Source organism: Stylophora pistillata, chromosome 5, assembly GCF_964205215.1.
Source record: "Stylophora pistillata chromosome 5, jaStyPist1.2, whole genome shotgun sequence".
Taxonomy (NCBI): domain Eukaryota; kingdom Metazoa; phylum Cnidaria; class Anthozoa; order Scleractinia; family Pocilloporidae; genus Stylophora; species Stylophora pistillata.
Genome location: NC_142523.1, coordinates 35,914,381 through 35,941,058, shown reverse-complemented (window position 1 = coordinate 35,941,058; position 26,678 = coordinate 35,914,381). Strand labels below are relative to the sequence as shown.

Sequence of the window (26,678 nt, the reverse complement as noted above, 5' to 3'; positions counted from 1 at the left end):
AGAGAGCAGAATGGAGAATATGCATACTGGGGTTTGGTTCTAATGGGTTAAACAGTTAATAATGTTGTGATCACCTAAGATGCCACGGCTTATCGACTCCGAATTATGTGTGGAGCCTTCCAAGACAGTTGGAGGGGTATAATGTTGACGTCTTGGTTTGTAGACCTCACTCAAATGCATATGTGATATTACTCGGCGCGTTTAGGTTGACTGGTGTATGAGCTTAGAAATCAAAAGATTCTGTTACAAATCTAATAACATCGTGATGACTAAAAACTTCTTGGTGCCGTGTGAAAAGCTTCTGAATCTGTTCAAATACACTGAACCACATGCGCATCCCACAACTGAGTACGAAACACACTGGCGAACCAGTGAACCACTGAAATCTCGAAGTTGATGCGCGTAACAGGTTCAAAGCTTCTGATTGGTAATGGAAATAGCGCGAGGGTTTGCGAACCAAACACAACCATTAACTGTTAATGCTTAACATAGCAATAATCCCACTTAAAATAGACTCGGGCACAAAACCATCGTATTCCAAGCGTTTATTCAAATTTAGCTCACACTTGATACACCAAAAACTCCACCATTAGAATATTTTTTCCTCTAGCTTTACAAATAGATATCTATAAATACGGCATTTGAAACTAAAATGCCAAAAAAAAAGGGATAAAATAATTCAATTGTCAACATATTTGAAAATGTACCAACACGCTCCAAACACGGTATGTAACTAAGATCGTCCAACAGGAATGAATTCACCTTTTCAAACTTATCGTCTTACATTAAACACCGAGTGCTTTTTTAGAAAGAATTTCTTTTTGCTTGAAAAACATAACGGTAATTGAATTTAATTGCTTTTGAAATAGCTCCAAAGATTTTATTGTGGTCATGTTGGACAATCTTAGGTTCCTTGTAACGCCTGCGCTATTAAAATAAAATATTTGAAGAACAACCCAAGAACTGCTCGATGACAGTGCCCCCTTAAAGCAGTTTTCAATCGAGTGTCGAAAAAACGAAAACCGAAGAAATCCCTGCAAACAATCAAAATTGAAGCGTGAGAAAACGCTAATGGCCAAGTTGTTTTTTAATTTTGGATCTGATTGGTCGAGAGGACGGCACGAGATTTCTGGACCAATCACAGAGAAAAGTTAGGTAAACCAAAGCAATACCAGATTACTTCTGACACCCAACTGAAAATTGCTCTAAAATCATGGAATACAAACGTAGATTAACCAAGAACGCCATATTAAATCTATCCTTACTTAATCATAAATAACAACTTTCGTGAATATAATATCTTAAGTAATCACTAAGTTAACAAGCAAATCCTGATTGACTCCGTTATTGCATAATTGTATGTCTCCCTTAGTGCGTTTGCTGTTAAAGGTAAAAACCCTTAACACCATTAAAGCAATACCAACTTCTGCTGAATGAAGCCTCTTTCGATTTTCGACTTTGCGTTGTGTAGTTGGCTTTAAGACTCGATCACGAAAGAAGAAACGATCATTCTATCCAAAGAGAAACTTAAAATTTCTCATCTGTAAGAACAAGAGCCTTGGATTCGTTCACCACTCCGGAAAACATCAGAATTGTCTTTTCACTGAAATACAGATTCGCTCTTTTTCCTCCGCACACTGCAGTTTAAAAATCTTTCAACTAAAAGGGTATTAACTTAGGGTTTACTCTAGATTCAAGTCCTTTTCTGATCACATTTCCATTCCCATCAAAACACTTTGAATAATTGTTTTTCTTGCTCTAAGCCTTCAAGGGTCTTAAAGCGCAAACACCGAAAAAATTTGCTCAGTTAAGCTTTCGAACACATCAAACTACACCAAGTGTATGCGAAGGCAAACACAATGATAAATGCAAATAGACTTGTGCAAACAGTTTGTGTTTTAATCAGTGTCGCAGAAACAATATCTGGGTTGCTATTCCTTGGTTCTAATCACTTTTCAAAACTTATTTCGCAATCAAACGATCTGCAACACCTGGACCTAAAATGCTTTTTCAATATAGTTTTCGAATCAAACCTAAGATAATTGGCCTCTGAATATTTTCGTGATAATTTACTTATCATATTGGGAAAAGAAAGAAAATTTGTGAATAAGTTTTAAATTCTGTTTAATTTTCTCGTTCATGGTGTTCAGTGCGCGAAAATTCTACAAAAACGGCTTATTCTTTACTTCTAGCTATCAAGTCTTCTAGACTATATGGAAATTTATGCACAATAGTAAAATTCAAGTTCGTTTTAAATTTTTACTATAATCCCATGGCGATAGAAAAATACATCCGGCTGGAATACTAAAACATTATTCAAAGTCTCGCTTGTTTTGATACTTTTTAAAACACACCAGGGTTTCAAACAGTTCAAATCTGGAGACTTCCTTTGTATTGAACAACTCAATTCCATTAATCAAAAGACCTTATTTCAGGGTAGGGCGCCGTCTTTGATGAATAGCAGGCAGGATTACCAAGTCACGCTAAAATTTTCTTTTAGAGGCGATATAGAGTTTTGTAGCTGTATTTTGGCTGCAAGTAAGAAAATGCCGCCAAAAAAACCTACATCTTTCACATTTGAATTATTCACACAGAAAGTTGAAAAACATTGCAAAACTATCGACCTGTGCGATGACATTTAACTGAGTCTTTGTCACGCGATGCAATTTTAAAAATAGAAGGATAAAAAAAAAGACTTGTATTTTGGCTTTTATTACGAGTTTCGATGGAAATAAAAAATTTACTTTTTTATCATAAAAAAGACGTAGTTATGACGTTGAAGAGATTAATATGATATGAAAGAATTGCAAACAAAACCTCGAAGCTCGAAGTTACCTGCAACATCAAGATGGCGCCAGAAAGCTGTATAGAAGGTCTGCGAGTTCGAAATTCAATTGACTCAAAGCAACACACCACATATTGTTATTCAAACTGTGTAAATAACGATTTATGGAAATTAAATTAGACACTCAAATATAATCTTGCAATTATGCAATGTCGATTTTGATTAAATTTATTATAATTTAGATCAAATTTATCTGCTTCATATGACAAACCGGGAAGGTTGGCCTTTTTCGGTCAGGATCAACCCTACACTTGCTGCCATATATCAAACAAAACTTAAAAATTGAAAATCTCGAGCTTCTTGTGTAAAATTAACCCCAGAATAAAACGAAATAAAATGTAACGATATCAACAATCTCTCTTATGGTCTTTCAATGAAAATCTAGGTTTCAAACACATAATTTTTTTTTTTTGTAAAAGCTGCACTAAGCAGCATAGAAAACAGCCAAGAAATATTAATTTTGAAATATTCCTGACGATTTCTTTACGTATGAACACCCAAAAAATTTATATCAGTGGACAGGACTGAGAGATTCAGTTGACACTGATGGACTAGTTACAATTAGATCAGGTTCAGTGGACTGGACTAACAGATCCATATGAAACTGACAAATACATTACTCACAAATTACTCATTATGAGTTTAGCAGAACGCTTCATATTTTCCTCTCGCTTTAACAAATCTTCAATTTTCTTAGTTTGCTCGATGTTCCTAGAGATAGCCACAAACCTGGCTCCATTTAGGGGCGCTCGACCGCGTATCTCCCGGAGGGCTAGGACCGGGCTTGATGGATCCATTTGAAATACCCACTGGGGCTCTGGAAGGTCCAGTCCTTCCTCAGCTAAGCTTGTAGTCACGACAATCTGAAATTTTCCCTCGCGTATTTGTACGAATGGGTCTATTTCCAAGGGATAAGCCAATCCTGTACAACAAAAAAGAAACGTTTTCAAATAGATTCTTTAAACACTTTTCCTCTCATCTTGAAATAGAGATGCTACGGAGATCGAAAAATATGAAAACAAGCCTTTACCTTTATCCGCTGATCTGCCAGCATTTATGAATGTGGTCCTTACTCCTCGAGAAGTCAGCTCCCTTTGATTTGAAAGATACTTCGACAAACAGCGTGCTGTGTGTTGTCGTTTGACGAGAACCAAGGCAAGACAATTGCTTCGACCGATCACTCCGTTCCAGTTTACTCTCACCAACTGCTCCATGAGTCGCTCCGCCCCTGAATTTCGACGTTCGATGATCGATGGGAAACCTATGGAGGAGATATATTAAATTAAAAGTGTACCCCAAATGTTTAGGCCATTTTGTATGTATTGATATATCTAGGACAGGCTATAAAATTCCCTGACTTTCTACGACTCTACTTAGTCTCTTTTGACGTTTTTCAATACTTGCGACGGAGAAGCTTGTATTACTCTTCGAGAGAGTGGAGAATGACAAGTTCTGTTGCTCGTTCTTATAAAGAACGAGTCTTCGGCTCACCGTTCATATTGGCTAAATAAAGTCACTATTACCATACCCCTTTACATGTTTCCGATCACACTTGCTAGCCACATTACAATCGAGCAAGTCTCAATTGAGCGTCGGACGTAATCTGGCATTGCTTAGGTTTCTCTTTACTTCGTTATGTGCGGTTCAGAAAACTCACGCCACCTAATCAACCAATTAGATTCAAAACTAAAACCAGTCGCGACTTAGTTACACGCGCTTTCCCGCGCTTCGGGCAGATTTGTCGTAGTGTGCTCCTCGTGGCTGTTGTAATTGCTTTGATTTTGGTTTGACGACACTCAATTGAAAAACGCTCCAATGTTGACGAAAGCTAGGCCAAATCAGGCGATAAATAGTTTTATTTAGAGTGAATACTACCATACTTTACCTTGTCTGAGATATAGCTCCAAATAAGCTCTGACTTCGCCGCATGGAAGACCCATACTTTCTGCCCAATGGAATCCGTGAGGACACGCCTCTTGTGCAAGCTCAGTCATCTGGTACAACGCTATTTGATAACCGCACTCCTGCAGCGTACACACAGCCTCACAGAGCAGCTGGAAGTGAAGCAAGGCGTTCAAAGCGTTAGCCTCGGGTTGTGACTGTAAAATATTGTCAATGACACCAAGAACTGGGTAGATATCATCGATGCTGAATGGGCCTCCAGATGAGGGTTGAAAAATATCTTTGTAGTCCTTCATGTCGCTCAAACGAACGGTCAGGTTGAACGCTTTAGTGACATATTTCACGAGAATGTCCAAGAGATCGCGCTCATGAGTGGTGTACGAAGCAGAAATACAGTCAGGGGTTGCTCTGTTGGTCTTTTCTTCGAGTTCTTGCCCGTTTCTCGTCACGACCAACAGCTCCGCGTCCCCCAGGTTTCCTAGTAGCCTTTGTAATCTCTTGGTCGTTTTTTCCAAAGAGGTTTCCCCAGCTGGAGATGCTGTCAGTCCAAGGATCTTGGGTCGATGCCCCAAATGGACATCTTCCTGGAGATAAAAGTCCCGAATTATGACGTTGTAGGGATGATCCTTGTTGCAATGATGTGCTTCATCCAACACAATCAAGGACACGTCATCAAAGCGAAGGGTGCCATTATTCAGATGATTCCGATAGCAGTCAGCTGTGATGATCAGCACGTCCTGCTCGTATATGCGTGCATTTCCCTCCAGTTTCCTCATTTCACCACAGACCGCTCCAATGCGGATAGGCCTGGTGCTTTCAAAAGACCCTCGCTCGTCTGCTACTCTAATATGCCCCAGTTCCTTTCTAAGGCAGTCGCTTTGTTGGAGGACGAGGAGGACCCGATCAACCAGAAACACCACTTGTCGAGATGGGTTTAATTTCAGCATGTGTGCAATGACCTGAGCAGCAACCAGTGTTTTCCCCGTTCCAGTGGGTAGAAAGCAAACTCCATTGGTCAACATGGCTTTGCTGTACAACTCTATGTGGTAGTTAAACGGCTGGGTGCGCGTAAACTGCTCCATCACAAATTCCTTGGGTGCTTTGATAAGTGGCAGATGTTGCTGTGGCGGTGCTTTTTGTGACTTGGCCACAGTCTGTTCGTGTCTAGCACTATTGAAGTGCTCGTTGGCTTGCGACTCCGAATTCAGGTGCACGTTGCAGTACTCGCAATACTTCTTGTAGGAAATTGGACTGAACTTGGCCACTTTGTTTTGATGCTTCGTGCTGCGAAGGTGCTCTTCATATTGTGATTCCGAGGCAAACGAGAATTTGCACAATCTGCAATAAGTCCAAGAATTCTTTTCAACTGTCGTAGGAATGTGTCCATTAGAACGCATCCATACCTTCTGGCCATCGATGGCACGTGGAGCCTTCTTTGGTCTACTATCGTATCCAAGAGCAGAAAAATTCCTTCGGGGTACTCCGCCGAGCTCTTCGTAAGAACCTCGTCCAAAAGGCTTCTTGTTTCTCTCGCCGCCAATGACCCCCGGACTTGCTCGCCAATCACAGGTAGGCTGCGAAACCAAAGCCCACACTGTAGTTCCATTGGCTTGAAAAGCTCTGACACGTTCCTTAGTATGGAGTGCACACAGGGCTTCGTACATCTCATCCCGTGTCCCACGGCCTAAAGCTTCGACAATCTGCAAGGGTGTCAGCGCTTCATGCATTTGCAACAGTTGAAGAATACTTTCTTGAAGGTCTGCAAGTTTTGGCTTAGATCCTAAACATCCTTCTGGGACATTTCTGCGTAAAATTTGCTGCCTTCCGTTCAGACTGGAGCCTGATGAAACGACTTCACTTTCGGAATGGCTCCTACCGGACGCTCTAGGAGAGTAATCTGGAGGTTTGCCATGCAAAGGCGGAGATCTCGATGAGTACGTTTCAAGACTTACATCGGACCATCTTCGAGGAATTGGTTCTTCAATACCTTCCTTGCAACCAAGACTGAAGGTGAATGATGAATTGAGACCCGAGAGCACTTGCGTGTTGATGATGTCGGCTGTGTCCTGTCTCTCTTTGGTTAGACCATGTCTTGTAGTCTCAATTTGCTTCAGGTTGTCGCTTGTCTGCAAGAAACAAGAAAATCTTAACGTTTGCAGAAATGTTCTCCTTAACCGTCTGATCTCAGTAGACATGTATGTCAACAACAATTGGTTAATACTGTTGGAACTTATTGACTGGTTTACGAGATTGGGATCGAATACACATCTATTGTCAGAGTAATCCTGTTAGCATACTACGCTGCAATCTGATAGGTTACGCTACTCGGTATCTATTTCATGATAGATAAAGAGTCAGGTAAATGACCCAACAGAGTGATCTACTTTTATCGTTACTCAGTTAGCATCCGAGCACGTCTTCTGTTTACATTTTTTACGAATGGTAGATTTATACGAAGATTATGATAATTGATTCTCTGCTTATGATTTCTAGACGTGGTGGTGGATTCAGGCTTCACCGTCCTCAACTAAACGGGATAAAAAGTTCAAGTTCATAATTCTACAGCCAAACACGTGGAAAAACTCAACTTCGCATGAGCAGACACAAATACAATGTTGGTCACTTTGAGACATGTTCTGTTTTCATATCTCGCCTGCAGCACGTTTGGGTCACTTTGAGATAGATTGTAGAGCTTATCTGTTGCGAAGGCTGTTGTGACCTGGAAAGGGGTAGAGAATCAAAGAGAACCTACATTTATTGTTGAACTGCAACAGAAATCGCAGAGGACAAGCTATATTTCAAACTGTTGGCAGACAGATAACTCAGTAAAGAGACAAAGAGATGCCATGCATCCATCGAGGACAACTAGGCGAGAACTTGTGACCTCAGCCAATTAAACATTAAAGAAGCATCACAATGGAGATTCCCTGTACCTACCTCTGCATTGAACTGGAACAAGCCGTAGCTTAAATTCTCTCCATTCTCAAAATCTGAGCCGCTTCGCTTCTGTTGTCTCGGGGAAGACTTTGGTCTCCCGTGACCAACCGTCAATTCTGGGCTTGGTTCACGCTTCTCTGTTCCATGAATACCATTGCGAGATATCACTTGATAATCCACATAGCCATTGCCCAAGGCTGTGAAATCGTGGGTCTTTCCGAGGCCATTTATAATCCCAAAGCACTGAATCCCATTTGTCGAGGCAAATGCACCACAATTGGTGAATAGCTCTGCAGTGCTTGCTGGAGCAGAGCGAGCTGTAGAAAGAGAAAAAAAAATGGTACACTTATGTTTATCGCAGTTGTGTTCTTTTATGAAAATGCATTCATTGCAATTTAGGAGCTTGAGCTAAGATAGTTCGCCTTGAGAAGACGATAGAAATTGTGATTAATCGTGATCATGTCGCCTTAAGTCCTCTTTAGTGCTCTCACTTTCCGGTTTCTGGATTTCTAGAGCTAAAACTTCTAGCTAAGAGACATAAACTTGCAACTCCTACAAACTGATTTCTTGTATTTGTCGAGGGATGATTATCCCCGATGCGAGAATTTGGTTGTGAAAACTGAAGTACACAAGCCCTCGCTATCCTTGTGCGACAACATTGTCCTGTGATCTCACGATCCCCTATATCACTTTTTTGCTTCACTTGCATTAGTTGTGCAACAAATAACAAACTACAACAAACATATGAAACATATGTGTGAACTGCGGTTATGAGACGTATATGAGAACGATCCTTCGCAGTAAAGCACTATTTGAGCAATAGTGAAAATCAGACCTGAAAAAAATTTCAGGCCTGTACGGGACTCGAACCACTGACCTCTGCGATACTAGTGCAGCGCTCTACCAATTGAGCTAACAAGCCAACTGGGAGCAGGCCATCAAATTAATTCGATATAAACCCGTAGATGATAAATCAAACAACAACAAACATATGAAACATATGTGTGAACTGCAGTTATGAGACGTATATGAGAACGATCCTTCGCAGTAAAGCACTATTTGAGCAATAGTGAAAATCAGACCTGAAAAAAAATTTCAGGCCTATATCGAATTAATTTGATGGCCTGCTTCCAGTTGGCTTGTTAGCTCAATTGGTAGAGCGCTGCACTAGTATCGCAGAGGTCAGTGGTTCGAGTCCCGTACAGGCCTGAAATTTTTTTCAGGTCTGATTTTCACTATTGCTCAAATAGTGCTTTACTGCGAAGGATCGTTCTCATATAAATAACAAACTGTGCAGAACACTTCCTCTCACGTAGGAAAAAGCAATAACTCTGACAAAAAAACACTTCCTGTTGAGCTAGAAGTCCAACTGATTTCGATACACAAAACAGCCTTCTTTTAGCGCGAAATTATGCTCAGATATTTGTCTGCGAGCATGATCTGTTCTGAGAGGCGAAAAATAAAGCACAAGGATCTGATCCATGCCCACGGACAAATCTAAGAGCATAATTCCGCTCCATATGGGAGCTTACCGTCAAAAACGTTTACAGAGAAGGATGTTGACTCAAAGACATTCTCTGGTACTACATTTTGAATAAACAAGTACGTCGCTTCTTCTGTTACGACGACAAGACGCTCCTCCATCTTGTGTCAACTTTACATCGAAGAATTTAGTTGTATTGGGCAATATTAACCAGATTTTAGACCAATCCCACGCAGGCAGAAACACTTCATGGATTATTAAAATAAGTGTCTCTCTTCAGTAAAGGCGGAAGTATTACTTTCACTTTGACTTCTTGTTTTTCCATTCAGTAACAATTATAATTCAAAACCCGACTGGATTTCAAAGTACTTTCTACATATTAAGCAGTAAAAGAGCTAAACTAATCCAAGCGACAATAACCGAGGTTTGTATCGCTGAATTCAGCGTGCAAACCGGCCAGCAAACATGAAGCACTCAGGGCTCACTCGAACACGAGGCATCTGTGTACTAGAGCGAGAATGATTCCTAGCTCATCTAAAAACCACACAACTTCGATCATGGGCTGCGAGAAATCTGTAGCCGATAAGAGTGTTCTACGCCGGTTTATCGAATACTGCTCGAGTGTTCCTTTGGAAGTATGTGAACAAACGCGATTCAGAAGTCTTCCGATTACCCTCTAGTGACCCTCATTTTTGATATCAACAAACTTGAAGCGAATGTTGAATCCACGCGAATATGTGAATTCTACTTTTTTAACAAAAGCCCTTAATTCATAGTATCAAACGAAACACGTTCACATCTTCCCCGATTCCTTTCTAAAAACTATCCAGAAAAGGACACGTATGTACGTCGACTGATTTAACTAGTGGTAACAATCTCACACAAAACAGCATTTTCCCACCCGTAGTTCAAAAGGGAAACGACGAGAACTCTTGAATTAAGAAGTCATTCATTGCAAATCGAGTTTCCCAGATACTTACAAAAAGAATGTGGCCAATCCCTTAAAGAGGAAGAAGAGAGAGTAGACCTTTTCAAGTCCATGCTATCGATATTTAACACGGCTGGTCGATCTGATTACGAATTTAGCGTTTTCGGAACTGTTTCGTAGAAGACGCGGTTTCTCGGAAACGCTATTCTGTATATTGTTAGCAAACAAACAGAAAAAATTCAGAGAATTATTCAGGTGTTTAAGATCCTTATTTCGTTGATTTTGATGACATTTACTGACTGTAGCAGGAGCTGTGTTTCAAGACCTCCTAACGCGAGAACTTTCCATTGTAAAAACCAGTCACTCACTCACAAGTAATTCTTCTAATACAAATAATATACACGCACCCACCCCCACTGAAATACAGCGATCTTTGTCAGGGAGGGGAGGGCGTTTAACACATGGTATATCTTACAGCTTCTTCCGAGAAACATTTACAAACGCATGATCAGTGCAAATCGTGCATTACAGCAATCTTTCTGATGGCCGAACGTTTAGAATATGATTGAAGATTCCAAGGCAATTCAAATCTACATTTGTTAGAATACGTTAAACCTTCAGCTTGAAGAGATATAAGCTGCCTGGGTTCAACAACATCGAAAGTTACTCAAACACACGTTGTCAGTTAATGCCGCATCATCATCAGTTTGTTTACAGAAATAATTTTAAGCAGTGTAAAAGGATTGAGTAGGTCATTTTGGACAAGTTTCACAGTTGCGAACAAATATTTCATTTTTCTGCTTGAATAAGCCAGCCAGACCGAAATGCAAAGAGCTGGATTATTGTTTCACAAAAAGGCACAATTTATCATCAAGTGCCAGAAGTGGAATAAGCGAAAGCACAAGGACAATGAAACAGTTCGCTAATTTTTCCACAAAGTGAGCATTCATTTGTAAGGTACTTGAGCAATAGACGTAAAGGGTACAAAGAGCTAAATGCAAATTCACGCCCAATATGGGTTGGAAAAATACTGGATAGTTCTAACACTGCGATTAATAAAAGCTTTTAAACGTCTCATTAACGCTGGACTGTCACTGTATTGTTTCTACATCCGTATGACGCTGTCTTGGTCCTTGTTGTTCCTGTTAGATCAGCAAGATCTAGAACAGGCAAAGGGCGGTCTCTGTATGAAGCCAAATCTGACTTCTTAAATGTATTCTTGGCTCGATTTTCTTCGCAAAGTATGTACGTGCAGGAATTTATAGCAACTCAGAAAAGAAAAGCGCATAGAGGCCGGGAAGAGCTGAGCATGCGTAAATCGGTGATTCTGTCGTGGGGTTGACCTCTTCTGTCAATCAAATAAACCAAATAAGGAAATGACAAAACGCCTCATCATGAGAGAAACCAGTGAGGGCTTGTGCCACACCCAGAACACACAGCTAGTTGTTTCCGTTTAATTTTCCGTTAAAAATTTATGCTAATTTGCTGCTTTGTTATTGCCTAGCCTGAATTGTTTTGGTTTTAGTCATAACGTGCTTTGGCTCTTGGTAAACATGTTGAAGCCTTACCGACCGAACAAACGTTGAGAACTAAACAAATCTGGAAAAGTGATGGTAGTTTGCAAGGAAGCCACTGAGACTCTGACAGACATGTTTCAGATCTCAAACTTGAATCGTAGCTAGCATTTTCGTAGTACCTTATATGAAGTGCATGCTAAGAACTGCGGAAGGCAATGCATTTTGGGAAGGATTAAAACATGGCGTGTGCTATGAACATTTTAACTAACAAATGTCTGAAAATCTCAAGGCAAAAAGTAAAACCACCGTAGACCGTTCTGCAGCGTCTACTTAGCACGAAATAAACTGTCGCATCTCATTTCACACGGCTGGAAGAGCAATTAACACTGAATCACTTTTGCATGAGAGAAGCCTTCCTAAGCTCCAAACCGGAAGAATAACATGAATATTTACGCAAGCATCCTGCTTTTACTACTTGACCATGACGCAGGTTTAGTTTCCAATCGTTATAATCATGAAATTCCATCAGTGCTACCATTACACCATCATACCTTAACATCTTTTCTAAAACATATATATATTTCCCAATTCTTTATCTTTTGCAACGTTCTTTCCAAGGACACTACACCACATAAAAACAAGTCTAATTTCTGCACCGTCACTGAAAACAATATTCTCTTTAATCCCGAGCAAATATCACAAATTGCATGCTGTTTACGGTACTGCTTACGCAGTCTTGAGTGAATTCGTACTAAAAATATTGCTTCCCAATCCTTGTACATTATATAGTGAACTATATATGTCCTTCATCTGCAACTTCCCAGGGAAATCAAATAACATAAGCAAGATTTCTCGCCAACTTTAATATCTGGTGTCCTCCTACTCATAGTGACTTATAAACGATTTGGAAATATTTCTGCGTAAAAATAAATTGTCGTTTCATTAATTCTGGCTGCAATTTTGCACGTAGTCTTCAATTCAGTTCAGGGAAAAAAACTATCACCTAGTGACCAGTATTTTAAAGAGGTCTGTTCAATAACAAAGTGAGAATTTGCAATTAATTATTTCATTTGTAAACTCGTATTGTAGCCGAACAAGTCTGTATGGTATTATTTGTTTGTGACGCTCTCTAAGAACACCAAGATTTGCCAATGATACAAAGCCCTTCCTGAATGGAACAGATAAATATTACTACACATGCAGACGGTACATCTAAGCTATTTGAGCTTCAACAACATCTCAGTTGTTGGAAATACTCTAGCTATCATGAACTATTTCTGCTTTAAAAACTCCTCCAAATGAAAATGGCGAAATCAGAACTTACACATGTAAGCAACTTTGTTCAGTTCAACACTCCTGTTTCTAGAAAGCATCCACAATCGCAAAACATTTCTCAACCTTTTAAATTAACTTCTGAGTGCTGTAAAATAAATCAATTCATTACACTGGAGAGGCGAGAGCAGGACCTGTGATATTTGCAAAACTTTTTACTCGCCATGAAGTTTGCTTCAAGCCAGCTAGCAACAGTTGAGATAAAAGTAGAGTGGCGAACCAGTTCAGCTAAGTTATCAGTCACAATTATACTCCATTTTTTATTTTGTGATTTATTTCATGCTGTGCCGAACTTTCGTAACATTTTGGGTATAATTTTGTAATTTTTTACAGAGCCTTTGCTTCCCGTCGATCCTGTTTACAAACTTGAAACTAGAGCAACTAAAAGCAAGCAAATCTAAGTGTTTTTAGAAAGGTCAAGACAATGAAAAACAAATTATTTTTAATGCATAACCCAGGTAAAGTAACTTTTATAATTTTTCGGTCTTGCATGACTCATCTTTCAGGCTAACTTATCGGTGAACACTGAAACACTTTATGGCTATTACTAAACTAGCAGGGACATTTTGGTATCTAGGAGGTATTTATCATCGACTATAGGCCAGCTGCTTCGAATTAAACCCGTAACTTTGATTTTCCTCCATACCAAAGCTAAAACGAAATATTTCATACAGTGCACGCTAAGTAGGATTTTCAAGGTACGTGACTAACTTTACCAAGCGAATTTATTGAGTAAAATCCAAACGATACGCTGCCGGTCTTTAAATTGGCTATGTTACCAACGTGCTATTTTAGGTATCGAGTGTTTTGATCCTTCTCGAGTCTGGGAACTTGAAAGTTCAATTGCCTTGCACGTTGGCTAAAATCCAAACCAAATTGTTGACCTGCTTATTAATTAAATGATGTATCAGAGCCTAAATGGGATTTTGATATGCGAAAGAGGTTTTTTTTTTTTTTCTTTTGATGTTGCTAATCCATGTAAAACTTTTTTGAGCGTCATAACAAGCACCAAGGGTGTGAAGTAAAATGCAGCGAACTCTTCTGTCCGTGAAGAAAGGAAAACAAATTGAAGAAATTTTATCTTTGTTTTCAGGCAGACAGATACAAGTTTAAAAAATCTACTAAGGGAATTGAAATTGGAACTAAAAAAAAATGTCTACAAAAAATTTAAATAGTTGCATAGGGGATCTCACAGCTCGCGTGACAACCCCATGACCAGCTCACATGGCGGCCAACTATGAACTTTGGTATTTTCACGTGAAACAGTGATGAATAGTAACTGGTAACATTGTTATTTTATCCTATTTAGTACGTGATGTCATTATGGCTATGCTAGAGTTTTGGCGGGAAAAAAATTGTTTTGTTTGGATGGGTTTGTTTTGGTTCTAGAGGTCATGTGCCCAGCCACGCGCCTTCGTCACTAAACGAACAAATTCTAAACACTTGTTTCGCGAAATAAAAAAAAGGCAAAAATCTTGGGATCGGAATGGATTTGCAATTGCACCCAGAGAATCGGGATTTGTTTTTGTTTCGGCCCGACTGTTACATCTTTTACCTTCAAATAACGACAATTTATGAAGCAAACGGAGATCCGTCTCTCGAGAAGTGGTGTACTGTTCCAAGTAGCCGACTTGGAGTAGCACGGGGATAAGTCATCACAGTGACTTAGAAGTGCATCATTGAAATCTTGACATCTGTTTTTGTAGACTAGGGAGGGGTTGCACGCAGTAACCTGGAATTTAGGAGATGAACTTGAAATTTAAAGTATTGCACGGGTGAATCTCGAGGAAATGATTGCCAGTTAAGTCCTAATCACGAGAAGAACTCGAGTCACATTTGAATTACTGTTGAGTTTCTCCCGTTTTCAGTTTTCATTTGATTCTCTTTTTGATATTCAAAGTTGCTCGAAAACCAACGAAACCCGCTGGCGTGGGGCGATTCTTGAAAACCAATAAACAAACAACTGCACGGCACTAGTTCATGGTCGGGAGCGCTCGATGTTTCAAGTTGTTTCTACCCTTACCACTTGCTGAATAAAAATGCTCTGAACTCACTCCAAGCCGGATAGTAAAGAGAAAAAAAAATCCCGAACATTAAGAATAAAGAAATCCCGAACATTAACATCTCCCTTTCTAAAGACTACACAATTTTCTAATGATTATTGGAAACATCGTTACCCAGATTTTACTGTAAGCGCCATCAGCTTTGAACGAGTCCTGAGCCTCGACAAGTCAGAAGTCAAACATTGAAGCTACTTTTTACCAAACATGAGCGTAGCCACAACACTCTGCCAACGACACAGTTAGCTCCCGATATAGGGAGGGAATGTTTTTATGCGATCGTTTTGTTTACTAAACAGTCGCGGGACCTCTGTACTTAATACAAAGTTTCTTCAGACGTTTTTGCCGTAGCCAATTAAAGTCAAACGAAAACGACGTCATGGACTCCATAACCTGAATGAAACCGGCTTCCAAACAAGTTAAATTGCAGTTCAAAATTACACCAGCTTTCCAACTAATAGGAAGGATCGCGATTTACAGAGAGCTATGGCACCCACGCAGCCACAGAATTGCAGAAACTCGTCTAGCTAGGTTTTAAAGCTTCAACAAAGGTTGATTCGATTTATAGCCATTAGAAAACCTGGTTGGACGAGATATAATTTGCAAGTTAGAGTGGCGATCTAATACCGCGCGTTAAGGCTACGAGAACACGGAAGTGGAACGAAAATATCTCGCAAATTAATCCTTGAACGATACGGTACGCAAGCGGTTGCTACGTTCGAAATAACTAACGCTCTCCGTAAGATCAAAACCAGCAGCTTACCTTCCAAAATGCTCGCTCTATCGTCAAATCCAAACGGTTGAGGAAAGCCGTTGAAAAAATTCGCCGTTTGCTGACCACAACTTTTGTCAAAATACGATGTGCTCTCCATAAAATTCAGCATCTTCAACTGAGAATTCGTGTTTACATCGAATAGTTGCGTAGAGTAATGCAGCGCCATGACTCTGTGCAGAGAAAATTAGTGTTAACATAGTTTTCCGTTTAGAACTGCTACATAGCTGCTTGTTAATTGTGATTAACAAAAGCTTCATACACGAGGCTAATATTCCGCATTGATGCGGAATTTGTGTAAACCGATCAATTTTAAATTGCAAATCGTCCCGGTGACTTACAGCAAGTTGTGTAATCATTGTAACAGCAAAGTGGACGCAGCGGTTCTGCGATTTGTACGTAAATTATAGTTTGCTGTACAATAATTCGACGAGTAGAAACGCACCAATTCAAATGCGGAATGTTTTCCAAAAAAATTGTATTTCTAAACAGATGCCTGCCCAATTTTGCCCTCTAGTGTAAATATAAACATTGACTGTGAATTTTGCAAAGCGTTTGTCACGAGTAGTCGGCAAAATATTCGTAAAAACCATCGCAATAATTCAGCGATTTTAGCAGTTACTTAAAACAAAATGGCAGACCTTAATGCAACATGAAATCTCCCTGGAAGAGTAGTTGTGCATCGGTTTCGTTCTTCAAGAGAAAAGCCACATCACATGAAATACGCGTAGCATTTATAGTCAGTCGAAGGGCAACGGATTGTAGCTACATCTCACACGTATGCTCACTCCACTAGCGTTACGCTTTCCGAGAATTTCATTCCACTTCCGTTTTTCTCAGAATTGAAAGGATGCAAGCCATGCGTAATGAACAATATTTATCTTCTCACAATACAATATCAGATTATCGAGTACAAAACAAAACCTTCAGACAAACAGGATGTCAAAATATCGGACTAGATTTTCGATTTCCTATCGGTAAATTTTACAACTGTAGTTTATTTACCCGAAGGTGCGCCAAACTGACGCAATTCATTTTCAATTTCTCAGAATCTTGGCGCTCTTTCTCAGGCAGTCATGCTCGAATCACGAGGAATATCGAAAGTCATGCCACTTTAAAAGCCGGGCTTTGAAACCGAAATTTGGCGAGATTAGACGATTTTTAGTTGCCATTTTGCTGCTTAAAAGCAGTGAAAAAAAAGTCCTAACCTTCAACAAGCCTTGGGCTCTCTTCTGATTTTCCATTTTCCCGATGTCAACATGTTATTTCTACCTCCTGACTGTTTTCGCTTTCAGTTCTGTTGCGTTACTATTGAAAGTTAACCCGGATGTCAAAGTATGGCGTGACATAAGTTACGAAAAGCACGAGTGCTTATCACACGCGCGTGCTCATAAACTTCAATTCACTTCAAAAAGTTAAAAAAATTTAAGTAAGATCGCGTGAAAGCATCATGCCTCATCTTTCTCAGAAAAGCAAAACTGAATCATTATGTCAATGGCGGTTTAGGTCCGGCAAATGGAGAAATCCCCTAACTATTTGAACTTTTGCCCAGATGAAAACAAAATGAACAACTTGACTAATCGTTGGAAATTTAAAGTCCACCACTTTGTCACATTTAAAAATAGAAGTGAAAAATAAGGAAAGATTTTTCCGATAAAGAGCTTCTTTTACAATTGTTTAACAGATAAGAACACGAAATATCAGATTTCGATTTATCTAACTTTCACTTTCATTTTTTATAAGTAACAAATGCAGCCCTAACTATACAGTTGACTTGCCACCTCTAGCGTACAAAAATAAGTTCTTTTTAATTTTGTTTATTTCCGTGATCTCGCGCAAACTTTTCTTGTGCCCAGTTTAAGTTTTTCCTCACGCACTTATTGTCTCCATGTCTCTGGGGATGGTTTTTCGCGTACATCTCAGTTTGTCTTATTGGAAAATTTATCTCAGCCATTTTCAACAGAATATAAACGGACACTCGGGCGACTACTTTGCGTAAATCCCTCCAAAAAAGCAGAGCCCAGTTATGAACAAAGAGTCCGAAATTACGGGTTTCGTGTAGACAGTTGGAGATATGGCCCGACGATTGGGAACAAATATGTGAAAACATCAGAGTTGTTTGAACATGCATACCCTTCATGCGGTGTGAATTTTAACTCTCGTTTCTTCGTTGGAGCGGGGGTTAAAAAAATAAACCCTCTTACTCTATCTTTGATTTTAAGGAAGGGGCAAAAACATCGTCGAGACTTTACTAAAAAGTATTAACAAATCAGAAAGTTTAAAGTTTTTCTCAGTTAGGGGTAACAGGGAAATTTTCTTTTTTTTTTTTTTAAAAGAACACATGATTTTTATTTTTAGTCGGTTCCGATGTTTACCAAACCTTAACAGGCGATGACTTCGAATTCGTGAACTGAGAAGTTATGGAAGTTATGGCCGATTGCCTTTTTTATTCTCAGAAGTGCAAAATGGTACTTAATTTAGATAGTACAGAAAAAAAGAAGAAACTTTTTCCTTCACGCAACAGGTAACCACCTGATTGTTAGCATATCGAAGCCAACTTTGGCCAAGTTGGAAACTTTTCGAGGAAATCGAACGTCAAGTTCCGGTTTCCATTTATGACTTCCGCTGGTGTCCAAGCCATTATACTAGCAGCACGTCCCCCTCCTCCCATGAATTATGCGGCCGGCTGGAATCTTTTCGCTCGTTTTCAAAACGGAAATGGTGAGTGCATTTATAGTCTATGCTTTGTCGTTCGAGTCTATTCGCAAAAAGAAATACTTGGAAATTAAAAGTTGATCGCAAAAATAATCAAATTCCATATCTGGTTGCTTCAGAGGAACAGGCAACCCTTGAAATGGAAACCATGTTGCGCTCAAATATCCCAACAGAGTTTGACGTTTTCGACGGGGAAAGAGGTTCTAAATGATAAAAGAGAATGGATTTTGAGAGCTGAAGAACGTTATCTCTGTTTTGTAATAAATGTCCTATATTCACTTCTCTACTGCACAGTAATCTTTTCTTGAGCAAAACGTGATACATTTAAAACAGTCCTAGTTTCTACGCATAAAACCTTCATGAACAATGGAGAAAAAGGTTCTAGCTGACAAACAAGGATTTCGATCGCTAAAGACCTTCATTTTTTAATCAATTTTTTTAATTGATTCTTTTTTCACCCCTTTACAGCTATCTTATCTTGATTAAATCAAGACAAGTTCATTTAAAACAGTGCTGGTTTACAATCAATAGCTTACACCATAATCTTTCAACAAACATACACTATACTTTTGCGTGCTTCACAATCACTATTGAAAAAGGCCACTTAGTGAATTGGAGTCAAAAAAGTTTTAACGTTGACTATGATGACATCACTGAGAAATAAAAATGTTATAATTTACCATGTGACCTCTGTAAATTGGTGTCTTCCACAGCAAAGTTTTAGTCACATAATTCGTTTTTCTGCTCGCCAAGGCGACCAAAACGATCCCAGCTTGGTGCACTGCAAAGAGACCATTTCTTTAATGTTCGACACGTAGAGAGAGAAGAGAATTACTTTCAACCCTTGATCGAGTACTTAGGACTCGCTAAAAATGGAGATAACTAAATCTTGTTTTTTCTGCACGGCCGGTGACAAAGTTCAACTCTGTCTTATGAAAAACAACTAATGACTCCAGTGATTCAGAAGCAAGGGAACTGATAAGTAACAGGCAACAAAAAGTTATGGTTTGCATCGAACCGAGATATTCAACGCTTTAGATCTACGTGGGACGTGCACGAACATCTTACAGAGAACACTGCGGCTTGTGATTCGCAAAGATCTGTAGGCGAACCTCCAACTACTACCACTACCTCGTCCTTTTTCAACCTTTTGACCCTGAGTGATCGGCATCAAATTTCTCCACACAATGACAACTTCTGAATCACAAATACTAAATTCACAAGAATAAAGGAAATGATCATCAATTAAAGAAGCTCTTGATTGTTAAACAAATTCTCCTTTTCTGCACTTTTGGAAAAGTATAGAACAGTACGGAGAATATAAGGTGTTAAGTGTCGTGCCCAGTTCTTTCTCTTCTTAGAGGCTGCTTCTTTTCCACCTTCTCCCCAACTTCTCTGCCATTTCGTTTTCTTTCAACATCCATGGGGTTTGCGTTCTGAGTTTGGTAACCTGTCTCCTCTTTCCATTTCTTTCCTTTGAACGTTCACTAGCTACAAGAGGTGTCTTTCTTTTGCAGATCCTACAGGAACAAAACCAATAAACAACGCCTCAACGCAAAAGCCAGGAATTACACAGCGTTCCAGAGCCTCGCGTTCTCTTAACTAACCCTTAAATTCCTAGGAGCGACCAGGAGAGAATTTTTCCTTACAATATCAATACAATATCAAGCAGACAAGTGATGAGGATAAAGGAAAATATCAACTAGAGGATTATTAGTTGATCAAATGCAAAATTCTCACAACTTACATCATAAGAATCGTATGGCAGACAGTAAGGAGAATTGCTTATGAGATCTTGGACGCGAAAGGGTGAACTGAAGCAGACCACACGAGCTTGCATGGACTCTATTATCCCTACGTATTAACCCTAGCTCTGTATTGCTAAACAAATTCTCCAAGTCGGAAGCACAAGATGTATATATATATAGAACACCAATAATTTGCTGAAGAAGCATCGAGATACGCCATGTTACGGAAGAATTTTCAGCGTGAAATTTGTGGAAAAGAATCCATTATTGGCGCCTTCTCTCGCTGGATACTTTATTGAAAGACATCTAAAATTTAGCATCTGCTTTATAACTTCTTTGGTAAAAAAACTGCGTAGTCGACAATATAGTTATCGTGTCACGTCAAAAGTCACGCAAGCGTTACATGTTATTATGTTACATATTATCCGTGCATCTTGTCAACTGCTTTCATCAAGCTTCGGTAATGACAAAAAATATATATGTCCGCACATCGTTTCTAAAAATTGGGTGTTTGACGGTCGAGTCTCATGGCTCGGAGAATTGCAGTTCCCCTGAGTGAATCCTAGTTCTTCGCACTAATCCCCGAAGCAACTCGTCAAGCTTTTCTCATAGTTCGCCAGTGCCCATTTATTTTCCTGGGTGGAGAGGGACAATACCTTTTTGTACACACCTGGGTGGAGAGAGGCGCTCGGAAAGTAAAGTGTCCTACCCAGGGCTCGACATTAACGGTAGTCCACTAGCCACAGACTGATAGAAATTCAGTTTTGGCTGGTGGTTTTCGGTTTCCACCGGCCAGTTTGGCTAATAAACGAACTGAAATTGACGTAGCATCTAAGATGTCACCAGCCACTTGGCTAGTAAGTTGAAAAGTTAGTGTCGAGCCCTGCAGTACTTAGACCACAACACAATGACCGGGATAATGGTAGAACCCAGATCCCTTAGTCCGGAGTCTTGCGCAGAAACTACTGTGAGCTCCAGCATCTCTATGGCTAGTCATACCCAATGCCATTTACCCGCCCCTTTAGCAATGATATGACCAGCGTTGTGAAAAGAAATTGTCTACGACGAAGTTACAACACTTAACATATATTGAGAGGGGTTTAAAAATACCTGAAGAAATACTTTTACGTGAAAGTTAGCAGTCAAAAGCCTGGACATGACTTAAACTTTCTCTCTAACCCTGGATCTGGTTTTCAAGCGTTGGAAAAAGAATATAAACTGACGATCGAGAATCTCTCTGCTCCACGATCGTTTCAAGTTTTTCAAACCGTGACGGCACTCGAAATAGTCGATATTTCTCATAATATGGAACGATCGGGCAAAATTGTGTAAGTTTAAATTTTCCCCGACGATCGAATTCAGCATTGCCCTTAAATAAAATAAAAACATTGTTTTATTAGGCCATTGACCCAAAAATCAAACCCGTAATACTAAATTTAAATGATCGAGAATAGAGTAATGGTCACAAAACGTGGTATGGACTGCAAAGAACGAACTTGAAAACCGTAGCAGAATTTCATTCAAGTTGGATATGCAAAGCCTGGTCCCTTAGAGAAGATTGAATTACACAAGTGTTAAACACGTGGAAATCAGCGAACAACGCAGACAGGCTTTAAATATTTTTGGAGATTTCTCACACGTATCTGGTATATTTAAATATGTTTATATAACAAAAAATTATATAACAAAATGTTCACGAGGCAAATTCTGTGTTATTCCGGTCCATTATATCAGACACCCATGATTTGCGTGCGTTCGTTTTGGTCCTTTGAACTTGAACTTTCCCTCACTAGTCCACGTGTACTGAATGAACTTGACCTGGTCAACTACAGCCTCACGATACGCGAGAAACTCCGCTAGCTGCTAGCGGCGAACCCTGTGGCTACCCACGTGAACAAGATGAGTTTACCGCTGATGGTGACTTCCACTCAGGTTGTCAAAATGGCGGTCGCCACCACCGACAACAGTCCCTTTCAGGACTACACTCACCCAGACGATCAAACTACACATCACATGTTACCCCCGGGTTCAAATCATTTACAGTACGATAAGTGTACCTTGCCCGCTTCAGAAGGTATTCATTTTTCTCGCCAAAAATGAAATAATTTGAAGTAATATTTTGACGAATGCTAGTCAGTTAGCCAGTACTGCTTAGGATGCAAATATGCGAAAATTCTGAAGTTTGTCGTTCTCTAACACGTGTCAATCTTCGGACATGCTTAAAATTCCCAAGTTATTATATTACTCAGCATGCAAGAGAGACCAAGGAACCCATGATTTTCGCGCGCTAATAACAGTGACGTAAACTGTAAGCATGACTAAAGAAGGAGCGTGACTTGAAGCGTGCGACGAATTAATTTAATTCATAGCACAAGAAATAAATCCTATGTCACGCACGTGTAAAATATGTATTACTAATTCTACGGAGTGTGTGGAAATCACAAGACACATCTAAGCTTAACTTGTTCCTCATTCTTTGGAACACGGGGGTTTGAATACTCACGGAATTCGCTCATATAACGTTGAAATTGTACACTGTACTTTAGACTGCCCGTGACGATCAGCGTTACAGCAACCCATACGAACTGTTAAAACCTGTGCTTTGGTCGTGAACACAAGCGACTTAATCCGAAGTGTCGCTCTTAGGATAATTGGCTTTTTGGAAAATGTGTAAGTGAAATATAAGTTTCATCGCTTCTTGTACAACTACGGTGTTCCCACGAATTTCTTAAGTGTAACATGCCCTTCATCTGAGAAGGGAAGAAGCGAGGAGAAAGGCCTGCTCAATGCTTCTCGTATGGAAAATGGTCAAATAGCTGAGGAACGTTGATTCCTTAAAAATTTTAGTTTTAATTTTTTAAAACCAAAAGAAGGCCAGAGATTGTCGAGTGTTACGGCGCGTATCGAGAATAAACACATCACGGTATTCACCAAGCCATGCATTTCTTTGTAAATTCGATCGCGGCTTCAGACAAATCATTCCTGTTTTCTTTCCTAAAAAATGTCCCTCGTTCCATAGGGTGACACCGCTTTTTCTGTACCTTAAAAAACCTCCGTCATATGTTTTCCTCTTTTAGTATCTTGTGGGCCAAAAGCAATGGCGCTGTTCAGTGAGTATGGAACTTTGAAACTTTCTGATATCTACTGTCCATCATTAAGAGAAGATCTTCTAAGACTTGGGAGTTCAAATTGAATTTAAAGTTCCCAGGAAAATTTCCAATGAGTGATATTAACACATCAACAGTAGCTGAGCATGGTCTGTACCTTTAACGACAACGATATTTGTCATCACAGCGGTAAAAAGCTACGGCAAATTGGCCAATCAGATTGTGACATAACTGTCAATTGTGTTGTTAAAACTTTCTTGTGATAATATTACTAGTAAATATACTCTCACGCAAAGTATTGAGATTATCTTCTAAAGAGGCAAACGTTAGTTCTTAACAACCCAGAGTAATCTAAAACAAGTTCCACTTAAAACATTAAGACATTATCCAGAACGCAGGAGAACGGATAACGGAAACATTTACAATCTGGGGGTGTCAACTTGACACTTAATTCTCCACCTTATTCAGAAGGGAACGGATATCAATTTGTAAACATCAAAACTTACCTTAAGTATTTCATCTGGGAATTCCTCTTTGTTGTTTTGAACACACGGAATACAGAACCGCTTGGTGTAGAAAATACTGCATGTCTAATAAAAAAAAAAAGGAAACTTTACAGTGAGTAATTGTCCTTCGAAAATTTTCAGCTGTCTCAGCTTGCAAGTAGTTACAAGATCTTCTGAAACAACCTTTGGCTACATATACTTTGAGGGAACCAAGCTTGAGTTTAAATTTCTGGCATCTCTTTAATTAAGCAGAGCACAACAAGAGCACTAAAACATGAGGACAGTAAATGAATATAAAGTCCATCTTGTAACTACATGAAATATTCAGAGTTGTGTACCATCAAGGTCCAAAGTCCACCTCCCAAGGCAAAGCACCAATGTGCATTGCTCTTGGTTCAAATGAGATACTTGCTTCACTTCATTCAGGTGACTCAATCAAAGAGTTACCAGGTACAGTTGGTCAGCTAACAAAAAAGAGCATTCTCTTCAAAGGGATTTGAATTTCCTCCAAAAAAAAAAAGGCCTCTAATCAGCTTACAAACAAAGTTGCTTATCCATAAATTGCTGTCCAGTGGATAACTATTGACAAAAAAATCCCTGCTGTACAATTGTTATCCCCACTTAAGGCTGAATCCTCTCCCCACCTCTCAATGTTCCCTGCAACCCCCCCTGACTGAGGAATCAACTCAGTGGCCAACATGATGTCCAGCTTACTAATTACAGGGGGGGCAGGGTGCAAGCAGGGGGGTGTTTCAGCCATAGGTGCTAATGACATGATAGTAAAAAGCTTGCTACAGAGTGGTGAACTTCAAATGGGCACGTTTTAGTACACAAATTATGAGGATGAACTTCCCCCTCTTCATGACTCCACAATCTCACTAAAACACAGTCTTGATTATCCCAATTTTTTTTGTTATCCAAACTGGCTCCTCTGATGCCATTTTTTGAAGAATGTAATAAGTCAAATTCGAAATCCATAACAACTTTTCCCCATTAAACAAAGCAGATGAACTAAATCAATAGAATGTTGATGCTATCACATTAACACAGCTTCAAAAAATGATAGAAGTAGTGGGTGCACAAGTGGAGCAGCTTAAAACAAACTGATTTGAGTCAGCATTTAGGTCAAAATGTTGTTATTGTAAAACTTTTTTGTAAATACTTTAACAAATCTTGACAATGATGTGCATTGATTTGAGAATTTTATTTAATTATTGTAAAATATCAATTAAATGATAGGTATTCAGGCTTATGTTTGGCTCAAGAACATTCATATTTTCAAATGCCTGAACAATTGATTATCTGGAATATTTAGCCCAGTCTCCACAAGTTCAGATAATGAAGGTATTCAGTATTACTTTTGGCTGATTAATATTCATAGTTTAATAATCCAGACTCTAAATCATCAAATAATTTGGATATATCAACAAAGTTGAAATGGTAAATTGGCCACCGTGACGATTACAAAAGCTGACATTTTGAGTGTTAGCCCTTTGTTGGAGCGAATAGAGGAATTGTGGGTTGTGTGCTTTTAAAGGCAGAAAACGGAGCTACGTTATTGGTGGGAATAACGTAGCTCCATTTTCTGCCTTCAAAAGCACACAACCCACAATTCCTCTATTCGCTCCGACAAAGGGCTAACACTCAAAATGTCAGCTTTAGCAATCGTTACAGTGGCCAATTTACCATTTGAACTTTGTTGATATATCCAAATTATTTCGTTACCCCCACCGACGCAGCCCCAAACAGTTTCTTTCAAAACCATCAGCCTTTATTGTAAATCATCAACACTATTCAACCCAGTCTCCTTGAGTGCAGATAATCAAGGTTTGACCCTACTTGTGGATGAGGATTCAAGGGACTAAACATGGTGGTCACCTAACTGCTAGCCAACTAAATCCTGCCCTTTTGAAGCTCTTCACCCTACAAAGCTTTCTTCTAATCACACTTAACCCTTTCACTACCAAGAATTTCTTAATTAAGTAATTCTCCTAACTGTGTGCTATACAATTCTTGTAATGTTAGTTTGGAGAATTCAGTCGTAGAACAACTACTAATATTCTAATTGATATTCTTCTTTAATTTCGTCATTTGTCTACTCAAGTTTGTATTGATATCATAAGAATAAATTCTGTCTTGGTCACTCATATGAGAGCAAAAGGATAAAAGATGAAGCCCTCCCCTTCCCCCCCCCCCCCTCCCTCCACGATTGGAGGACGGGGGCTTGGAGCAGGAACCCCTGCATAAAGAAAAGTTGGGAAGGAAAACGAGAAGAAATCATGCAAAGTCAACACTATCAACCAAAGATGTACCTATATACCTGTGACATGCAAATGTGTCTTGCACACACGCAGCACTGTCCACCTAATGTTAAATGCCCTGCATTTGGTGAGAAAGGATCGCGAATAACATATGCATCTTCCAGAAGTCTGCCATGAAAGAGAAGTAAGAAAGTTTCTTCTGTTAAAAGCGGAGGAACGCCACCCTCGATCTGTACCCTACATCGTTATTTCCGCTGATAGCCATTCAACATGCTGATTCATATTCAAGAAAATCAGCTTGAGAACTTTTGGGGTTGCCCTGGAGGTTTTTTAAAGCTTCGAAATGATCGCCGCGCGCGGGAGCGCGCCAATGACATCACGAGACGCTGAAATAACGTTCGGAAACAAAAAAATAAAAAAAACATGAACAAAAAAAATAATATACCTACACCACTGATTTGGAGAAAGGTGGCTTTTTTCCAAAATATTCATAATTACATTGAAATCCACAAGACGCGCACGTAAACGTTGGTTTCTCAGCGGTACTTTCACTCCTATTTGCAGC

General features: G+C 39.5%; 2 protein-coding genes and 1 long non-coding RNA gene across 7 annotated transcripts in view; 1 reads left to right on the top strand and 2 right to left on the bottom strand.

Annotated features, from left to right (window-relative positions):
• Nucleotides 1–530: 530 nt before the first annotated feature.
• On the bottom strand, nucleotides 531–17,004 carry LOC111342865 (uncharacterized). 4 transcript variants are annotated; one of them, XM_088760796.1, is made up of 6 exons: nucleotides 16,985–17,004; nucleotides 15,768–15,949; nucleotides 7,685–8,001; nucleotides 4,731–6,873; nucleotides 3,876–4,106; nucleotides 531–3,767 (listed from the first exon to the last, which is right to left on the bottom strand). In XM_088760796.1, the coding sequence occupies exons 2-6, from the start codon at nucleotides 15,943–15,945 to the stop codon at nucleotides 3,466–3,468; spliced, it is 3,171 nt and encodes a 1,056-aa protein (XP_088616922.1). In that variant the 5' UTR covers nucleotides 15,946–15,949; nucleotides 16,985–17,004; the 3' UTR covers nucleotides 531–3,465. The 4 variants fall into 4 exon arrangements, with proteins under 4 accessions (XP_088616922.1, XP_022805728.1, XP_022805731.1 ...); XM_022949993.2 differs by lacking the exon at nucleotides 16,985–17,004 and adding an exon at nucleotides 16,418–16,576; XM_022949996.2 differs by lacking the exons at nucleotides 15,768–15,949; nucleotides 16,985–17,004 and adding an exon at nucleotides 10,148–11,394.
• Nucleotides 17,005–18,890: 1,886 nt separating this feature from the next.
• The window catches only part of LOC111342870 (cysteine-rich DPF motif domain-containing protein 1), a 7,807-nt gene continuing 19 nt past the window's right edge, over nucleotides 18,891–26,678 (bottom strand). The window contains exons 1-4 of one of the 2 annotated variants that reach the window (XM_022950001.2): nucleotides 26,563–26,678; nucleotides 26,173–26,281; nucleotides 23,853–23,936; nucleotides 18,891–20,011 (exon numbers count right to left, since the gene is read on the bottom strand). The exon at nucleotides 26,563–26,678 is cut by the window's right edge and continues 19 nt beyond it. In XM_022950001.2, the coding sequence (XP_022805736.2) occupies nucleotides 19,979–20,011; nucleotides 23,853–23,936; nucleotides 26,173–26,281; nucleotides 26,563–26,678 (342 nt within the window). In that variant the 3' untranslated portion in view covers nucleotides 18,891–19,978. The remainder of the gene's footprint in view (nucleotides 20,012–23,852; nucleotides 23,937–26,172; nucleotides 26,282–26,562) is intronic. The other variant, XM_088762312.1, reaches the window with a different exon arrangement.
• On the top strand, nucleotides 22,111–25,104 carry LOC148731694 (uncharacterized). Its single transcript, XR_016002171.1, has 2 exons — nucleotides 22,111–22,909; nucleotides 23,317–25,104. It is a non-coding gene; the product is annotated as an uncharacterized LOC148731694 (long non-coding RNA).

What these genes read in the sequence shown, in the direction of transcription:
- LOC111342865 (XM_088760796.1), bottom strand. Translation starts at nt 15,945, where the DNA reads ATGGCGCTGCATTACTCTACGCAACTATTCGATGTAAACACGAATTCT. An exon ending in TGTTCCAGTTCAATGCAGAG is followed by an intron (nt 6,874 to 7,684) that starts GTAGGTACAGGG and finishes TGTTTCTTGCAG; the next exon opens with ACAAGCGACAACCTGAAGCA. An exon ending in GGAGCTATATCTCAGACAAG is followed by an intron (nt 4,107 to 4,730) that starts GTAAAGTATGGT and finishes TCTCCTCCATAG; the next exon opens with GTTTCCCATCGATCATCGAA.